The sequence below is a fragment of the Enhydra lutris genome, unplaced genomic scaffold (genome assembly GCF_002288905.1).
Source record: "Enhydra lutris kenyoni isolate GAN:26980312 unplaced genomic scaffold, ASM228890v2 scaffoldscaffold60, whole genome shotgun sequence".
Taxonomy (NCBI): domain Eukaryota; kingdom Metazoa; phylum Chordata; class Mammalia; order Carnivora; family Mustelidae; genus Enhydra; species Enhydra lutris.
Window position 1 is genome coordinate 406,301 of NW_019154144.1, and position 8,549 is coordinate 414,849.

General features: G+C 54.6%; 1 protein-coding gene across 1 annotated transcript; it reads left to right on the forward strand.

Annotated features, from left to right (window-relative positions):
* The first annotated feature begins 425 nt into the window (after positions 1-425).
* Positions 426-1,679, forward strand: LOC111158520 (GS homeobox 1). The gene is made up of 2 exons (XM_022520597.1): positions 426-837; positions 1,303-1,679. Exons 1-2 carry the CDS (start codon positions 426-428, stop codon positions 1,677-1,679), a joined length of 789 nt encoding a protein of 262 aa, XP_022376305.1.
* Positions 1,680-8,549: the final 6,870 nt, after the last annotated feature.

Here is an 8,549-nt window from a genome sequence, read left to right on the forward strand (position 1 = left end):
GGGCGCCTGTTACGGCGTGGGTGGGGTTGACAAGAATAGAGTACATTATGCAGTTCATTTAGTTAACAAGTGAAATAATGAGGAAGCGTGCAGAGTGAATGCCAAGAGAAAAGGCACAAAAACCCTATTGAGAGGCCCCGGCCGCTCCTGGCGTAGCCCATCACATGGCAATAGTCCTATTTAAGCGGCGCCGCCGGCGCCTTTCAGCACCACTAGCGCTGGCCAGCACCCCGAGCGCCTTCCGCGTCTCCCGCGGCTCCCGCGGCAGCAGCGGCAGCAGCGGCAGCCTCAACCTCCGCGGCGCCTTTAGCCTCCCGCGAACAGGCAACAGCGCGCGGCCGCGGCCGGGTGAAGGGCGTGGAGAGCCCCGAAGTTCGCGCGGCGCAGGGAGACGGCTGGCGGCGGGGCGACCGCGCACCGGAGCCATGCCGCGCTCCTTCCTGGTGGACTCGCTGGTGCTGCGCGAGGCAGGCGAAAAGAAGGCCCCCGAGGGCAGCCCGCCGCCGCTCTTTCCCTACGCCGTGCCCCCGCCGCATGCACTGCACGGCCTCTCGCCCGGCGCCTGCCACGCGCGCAAGGCCGGGCTGCTGTGCGTGTGCCCGCTTTGCGTCACCGCCTCGCAGCTGCACGGGCCCCCCGGGCCGCCCGCGTTGCCTCTGCTCAAGGCATCCTTCCCGCCCTTCGGCTCGCAGTACTGCCACGCGCCCCTAGGCCGCCAGCACTCGGCCGTGTCGCCCGGGGTCGCTCACGGCCCCGCTGCCGCCGCTGCCGCCGCCGCGCTCTACCAGACTTCCTATCCGCTGCCCGACCCCAGGCAGTTCCACTGCATCTCCGTGGGTAAGCCGAATCGCTGCGCAGTGGGACGGAGTAATGAGATGATAGTTCTCGTGCCAGGGATGGGGGTGGGGGTGAGGGTCCTTGGCCGTCCTGGGGACAATGAAAGTCATGCTGGGACCCTGAGGGGAACAGTCAGGGTGGTGTGGCCAGGGAGGGCTGGGGACAGAACGCCGGAGGGAGGGTGAGGGGAGGGTATCCAGGTCTCGGAGGGGGAGCGCAGACGCGAGCGAGAGCTGAGGTTCAGGTCACTCCATAAAGTAGTGCCAGGGTTGCGTGGCTCTGGGAGTATCTGGGTCCCGCGCCTTAGCAAGGAGGAGCCCGCGGTAAAGCTGCTGTGCGTCTCGTATGGGGCAAAGAGGTGCGTGAAATGCCGAAGTCCCGGGGTTCTACTCGCCATGTACCAGAGGATAGGGCCCACAGCGCAGGAGTCTGATCCCTTCCCTCTCTGCACCCCACCCCCTCCAGACAGCAGCTCCAACCAGCTGCCCAGCAGCAAGAGGATGCGCACCGCGTTCACCAGCACGCAGCTGCTAGAGCTGGAGCGCGAGTTCGCCTCTAACATGTACCTGTCCCGCCTACGCCGCATTGAGATCGCCACCTACCTGAATCTGTCCGAGAAGCAGGTGAAGATCTGGTTCCAGAACCGCCGGGTGAAGCACAAGAAGGAGGGCAAAGGCAGCAACCACCGGGGCGGCGGGAGCGCGGACGCCGGCAGTGGCGCACCGCAAAGCTGCAAATGCGCGTCGCTCTCCTCAGCCAAGTGCTCCGAGGATGACGACGAATTGCCCATGTCTCCGTCTTCTTCGGGGAAAGACGACCGGGATCTCACGGTCACTCCCTAGACGCACGCCTCCCCAGGTCGCCCACCCCAGACCCTCCCTGCCGTCTCAAAGACTGGTCGCGGGACGAAGCACCGGTTCCCAGGCACCCGCTGCCAAAACCGCGGCCACGCACGGGTTTGGCAAGGGTTTGCGGAGGTCCTCGGCCCTGGGCAGCGCCAAGGGCTTGGCAGAGACCTGACGCTGGTATTCCCACTCCGGGGCCCGCAGCCGTTCAAAGCGAACTCCAAGCTGTGAATCCTGCAAGCGCTGGAGTCCTTCTCAGCCATGCAGCACAGCGGCCCTGGAGGGCACGCTGGCCAACCCCGCGCCCTGATGGCCGCTGGCGCCTCCTCGCCCGACCTCTCTGGACTGGCTCAGGCTTTCTCGCGTCCTCTACTCCCCTCCACCCTGGGTCAAGCTGGGCTCTTACCCCTCGGACGCCCGCTCGCTACCTTTTTTTTTTTTTTTTTTAAACTTCTTTCTCTCCTTCCCTACTTCTTCACTGCGGTCTTTTATCCCCCTCCCTCCACCACATACACACACATTTACGAAGTCTTGTTATTTTCTTTTCCTTTCCGTCCCCTCCTCGAGGTCCACTGAGCCCATTTGTCCTTCAGTCAGGCCTTGCTGCCCCTGCAACTCCTCTCCCACGAGAGAAATCGTCGCCCGCGATATCCGTGTCGGGGAAACCGACTCACTTTGTTTCGGAGACGCTTTGCATTTCCCTAAATGAGACCCCGGCTCTCCGCCCCTGGCGATCCCTCTCTTCCTCGGACCCCAGACCCCGACCCCGCCCTGGTCTAGCTTGTCATTGTACGGTCTCTGTAATTCCAGAAGATATTTATTTATTTATTTATGTACAAAATTTTAAATAAACTTTTTTTGTTTCTTAGAAATCCACGTGGCTCTGGACCCCAGCTTCGGCTCAGGACTGGGCAGGCGCTCACCTGGGTTTCGGCTTCCTGCTGGGGCAGGGCGGGGATGGGATGGCAAGTCTGAGCTCCTCCACTCTCCGCTCCCCAACTTGCTGCTCCGCCAGCCCCTGTCTGCACCCTCCGCCCCGCGAGGACTCTGCCTTCAGTGCCCGACTGGCCCCGTGCGCTCCCTAGTCTCCGGCCGAGCTCCGGCCAGGTACAGAGAGCCGAGTCGGAAGGAAAGGAAGGAAAGCTCCTCAAGCGGTGGCCCTGGTCCAGGCCCCTGAGGCGCTCCCTTCCCGCCCGGGATCTCGCCTCACCAGCAGCCCGGCGGGCGGGTTTGGTTGTCCCACCGCCATCCCTAAGGGCAGCGGCTAACTCCTTCGAGAGAGCCAGACTGCTAAGTCCTTTGCTGCGCTCTGACTTTGTGTGTGTGTTTGTTTAAATCTACTGTATTTGCTAGGGATAACTTCCCAGCCAGAGTGTGAGGCCTTCTATGGACCGGCCCCCTCGGCTTGCTTGGAGGCAAATTCTTTGACTGCGGCAGGGATTCTGAGGACCCGGAGCCATCTGGCGCCGCGGTCCCCGCCAGGAGCCCTGTGTAACAGGCGCCCGTGCCTCCGGGACCTGTGTTCTCATTCATTCTGGTAACACCCCCCACAGCCCACTACGACTGAGAATACACACCCCAACTCTCCTTGGGGGAGACATGCGGGGTTTTCACTCGTTCTGTGGACGAGGTGAAGGGAGTACTGGGGCCTCCGTCCAGGCGGAGAGCGCACAGCCGGGAAAGTGGGGGTATTTCTGCTGCTCAGGAAATCGGATCCGAGAGACAGAGGATCTGGGTTCTCACGACCTCCAGAAACCTCCCATTACTCCTCCTGGGAACCTGGGCCACTTCTTTTCCTGCCGGACCTCTCTGCCAACCACCTCCCCGCCCCCTACACACACAGCCAGGGTAGCCCCAGACTTCCAAGGTCCAGGCAAAGCAAACATATGCCTCTTTCATGAAAGGCGCTCCAGTGGGGCTGCTCTGCACAGACGGGGTTTATTTCGAAAATGGTCTTTTCCTTCAGTCAAGCTGAGCCGTAAGTGCTCTCTCCAGCTCTCCTAGAAGAAAGGCGGGTGCGATCTGACTTTCCACCATGGGGGTTTCTGGTTCTTCCTGAAGCAAGACTCCAGGCTTGTGCGGGAGACAGAGGAGAGTCGATCTAACCCGCTTCTCTGCACCCTCGCTGGGCCCCAGTTTCATCTCCGACCCCCAGGAGAGGGGCATTGTACCAATATAAAGGAAGCTAGGGTGCTTTGAGGCATACTGTGAATCAAATCCCAACTAATGTTTTATTATCAGTGATTCTGATGCTTTCTGTTTTTCGGCTGAACTGCTACTCTAAGAACACTCGGGTGAGTGAAGTCTTGTGTCCTTTAGCTATGGCAAACCACCCGCCTGTCTTTGAGATTCCCCCCCCTCCCCCCCAGCCTCGGGTAGCACTGCCCTCAGGAAACAGGTCCATGGTGAATACGAAGTGCAGAGGGCTCGCTTTGAACCAGCTCCTTCCCCGGATACAGGAGGGAGTAGTCAGGTGCCCCGGGACAGGCTTTCTCCAGCTTTCTGTGATGGACCTCTCGACCAGAAGGCATTTTTGGAGATGGGCCTGCTAGGACCCTGGCTTGGGGACGGGGTGGTGGCCATAGAGGAAGAAGGGAATGGAGCTTGGAGGAATGTGATGAGGCTGGACACTGCCCTTCTCCCCAACCTCAAGCATGCTCCTCAGCCCGAATGCTTCCAATTTGTCACCCTATGCAGAAGTCCCTCCAGTTCCCAGCTGCTCGTAAAAGCTTGCAAAGCCACTGCTGCTAGCCGGGTCCAAGTGGGTCCAGTTCTTGTAGGAGTAGGAGCGTGCCTTTCTTCCTCTCAGCTTTCCCTACCCAAGGCTTTATTTCCTTGTCCCGCTCCCAGAAGACCATCCTTGGTGCTTTCTCATGGGCTGTCCTGGAGAGCATTGGAGAAAATGCAGCCTCCTTGCGGTGGCCGCAGTGGTTACCAGGGCAGTGGGAGAGCGCAGTGCCTGGGAGTGTGGAAGCCTCAGCTGCTGCCTGGAGGAGGGTCCACAGGCTTTGGAGAGAGACGCGCTTCGGTTCAGACACTTCTCACCCTGCCTCCGTTGGGACTGAAGTCTTTCCGCCGCCGCCACCGTGTGGTCTGGAAAGAGGGCAGGGCGCATCTATGGTCCGGGAGCTACTGGAAACCAGAGCATCTCATCTAGGGACAGAAAATCCAGTCTTTTGAGCTGGAATTTGGGGCTTCCAGTCAAATTATGAAATTAAAAACAAACTTAGTTAGAATATTTCCTGGAAATTACCATTTAGTGTGGCTAACCCAGATGCAGATGCCTGATCCTATTTCAGGGGCAGCCTCTTTCTTTCCTCTGTGCAGTTGAGTGGCTAGGAGTTTGGACCCTAGAATCCAAGTGCATGACATAGCAGCGCATTTCCAACACTTCCTTACAATCTTGGGTAAGCCCCTGGTTCTTCCTCAACCGCAATTTCTTCTGTAAACGGGGATTACGTTAACAGTTCCTTTACAGGGTTGTTGTGCAATATTAAAGGACAGAAATCACACAAGATGCTAAGCACTAAGTCTGCCAAGTGTCAATAAATGGTAACTAATGTTGTTGTAGGTGTTGTTAACTGTCATGCCTACAGCTGTGCCTGGGACACAGCTGGTCCTGCATGTTGCAAGTGACCGCTTATAATTGGGCTCAGACCTGAACCTCATGGAGGGGCTGGAGGGCGCACCCAAGTGCGAACATTTCCAGGACTCCCAGGAGTTAGTCGTTTAGAGGGTAAGGAGCGGCTCCCCTCTGCAAGCACTGTCCCCGTGCTGGGAGTCACGGAAGTCCAAGCTGGAATCCTCTTTCCACCTTCGTTTAGACCAGTTCCTCGACCTCTACACTATTGACATTTTTGAGCCAAATATGTCTTCCTTGTGGAAGCCTGTCCCGTGCCTTGCAGGAGGTTCTGGAGCACCCCTGACCTTCACACACTTGAGGCCAAGGGGCCCCTGATCCCCTAGGGTGACAACTAACAATCCTTTCAGATATTGTCAAATGTCCTCTGGGGGCAAAAGCACTGAAGTAAGAACCACTGATGGAGCCCCATGTGTTTTCTGCTGAATCTTTTCTGCCAGTGCACAGGGGCCAGGATTTGGTAGCCTAGCTCTCAGCACACCTTTCTACCTTTCTTTCAGTCATTCTTCATGAACATGTGCACCTTCATGTGTATTGGGCCAGGGCGGGGTGCTAAGGGAGATACCAAAAATGCCTGCAGAGTGGGAACATAGCAGCTAGTCTATACAGCATGGGGCATGTGGACTGAAAGGGTGAATCGGTCACACTCTTATTGGGTGAGAAGAGTTTACAAAGCCACTGAAACCTTTGCAAGAATATTCTATCCATTTGTCTCATGACCTGTAGACAACTGGGATCCCTCTTGGGTCATGTCCATGGGTGCCCAATGGGAGCCCGAGGTGGCATCCCCCCAGTCTCTCTCTCTCTCTCTCTCTCTCTCTCTCTCACACACACACACACACACACACACACACACACACACTCTTCGCCACTACTATGGTTCTTCCTGAAGCATACTCCTTATCTGTTTTGACAATACCTGTTTTGACAATGTAAGTCTGATACTAGAAATCAATTCTTCTTTGTGAAATTCCCTCATATTTGGTTCAACACAAGTACCCCTGAGAGTAGTAGCCATTGAATACATCATTGATTTTTTTCTGAGAGAAGACTCTGGAAGTGCAAAGGAGCAGAAGGCCCCTGAGAACTAAGGGATATGGAAGAGTTACAAGGGCAAGAAAAGCGGAATGAGTAAGGCGGAGGGTACGGGATACTGGAAGTCCCATCAACATGGACCAGTGTTGCCTGGGGTCATCTGTCCCTAACTCACAACTAGGAAGGTGAGTAACTACCTTACCAGACTACTTCAGAAAGGAGCTCACCCACCGAGTAAGGAATAAGCTGATTCCAGTGAGGCAAGAACCTCATGAATCCAGCCTTATGGCAATCCATAGATGAGTTTCTAATACTAATATATTAACAGAAATGTGTGTGTGTTGGAAATGCTGAAACAAAAGGAAGATTAAAAAAAAAAGTTAGTGATTCTAGAAGAAGAGACAGATTATCCTAAAGTCTAATGCTCTGCTTTAGATTATCCCATCGCTATGAATCCAAGCCCTGGTTCTAGGAAGGCTTCTTTGAAACCACCAAAGAAATCCAAGGTGTTAACCCTGATGCCTCCTGACCTGGAATCCGAGCTGCTGTCTGTGGGCGGGACCTCCCGGCTCCAGGGAGGAAATGCCCACGGAAGTACGTTAGGGAGCCATTTGACTTGTCATTCACTGAGGCAGCAGTGGGTAAGGAAGGTGCTCACTCAGGAGTCTTGTCCTGTGCCACCACATTCAGGGGGGCAACCGATGAAACTGAGTATGAGTGGGCAAGTAGGAGTCATTCAGGCAGTCCTGCAGTGAGGAGCTTCCTTTGCTGGTCCCACTGAGCTTAAGGCTGTTGGGACCCTGGGAGGCAAAAGCTACCTCCATTGTCTCATTGCTCACCAAAAGAAGTAGTTGTCTGTCTCCCTGATTCCATGATGTTGGGAATTTCTGGAGTGGCTCTATTACAGACCAAATTGCGTCTCCCTTCCCCCAAATTTACATGATGAAGCCCAAACACCTAGTATCTTATACTGTAACTGTATTTGGAAATAGGGTCTTTGAAGAGGGAATTGAATGAGGTCCTGTTGGTGAGCCCTCATGCAGTATGACTGGTGTCTGTAAGGGAGACTTCAGATGTATGCACATACAAAGGGACAACCTCGTGAAGACACAGGGAGAAGGGGGCCATCTGCAAGCCAAGCAGAGAGGTCTCAGAAGAAACTAAGCCTGCCAACACATTGATCTGGGACCTTTGGCCCTTGGAACAGAGAAAATGAATTTGTTATTTAAACCACCCTCTAAGTGGTATTTTGTATAGCAACCTTAGCAAATGAATACAAATTCTGACCTGGATGAAAGTTCTCTGGCCCTTCCATGCTTATGTAAGAATATAAGATTGCAGAGGATAGAGCACTGGAGTAGGAGTCAAGAACTAGATATCCAGACCCAATGATGCCCCTAACTAATTCTATAACTCTGGAAAATCATGATATTCCTGGATCTTGGTTTCCTCTTCTCTAAAGTCAGGGGATGTAACTGCCATCAGTGTTTGTTTGGTTTTTTTTTTTCCTCTTTCTGACCAGCATTCCCCCTCTTTCTGATCATCATCTATATCATATTTTGTCAAATATAAGTCAGCTCTGGAAGAAAGCAGGGTTCTACTGAGGTAGATGTTTGAATATTGTGGGAGCCCTCCCAGGCAGGGTCCCACTTCCTATTAGCAGATCTAGCAAGGAATATATATTTACTTCTGCCCCCTTCCCCAGCAGATCAGGCAGGTGCACAGGACCTGGGCCCAACACCTTCCTCAGAGGTCTGACTTCCCCTTGATTCTGGGAACGATCAGATGACTTTCCATTCAATGACACAGAGATGCATGCCAGACATTATTGCCTAGGTCCATAAAGTTAAGAGCTCCTGTATGATGGCAGATGACCTACGACGATGGTGGGATGGCCAGTCAGTATGGGAGCCAGAGGTGGCATCTAACTAGACTGCCCAGCGGTGAAATCTTAGCTACAGGGGTGCCTGAGTGGCTCAGTGGGTTAAGGCCTCTGCCTTCAGCTCAGGTCATGAACTCAGGGTCCTGGGATCGAGCCCTGCATCGCATCACATCGGGAATCTCTGCTCAGCGGGGAGCCTGCTTCCCCCAATCTCTCTGCCTGCCTCTCTGACTACTTGTGATCTCTCTGTCAAATAAATAAATATCTTTTTTTTGTTGTTTTTTAGATTTTATTTACTTATTTGACACAG

Coding starts and splice junctions, on each gene's coding strand:
- LOC111158520 (XM_022520597.1), top strand. CDS start 426: ATGCCGCGCTCCTTCCTGGTGGACTCGCTGGTGCTGCGCGAGGCAGGC. Junction 838..1,302: donor GTTCCACTGCATCTCCGTGG/GTAAGCCGAATC, acceptor CACCCCCTCCAG/ACAGCAGCTCCAACCAGCTG.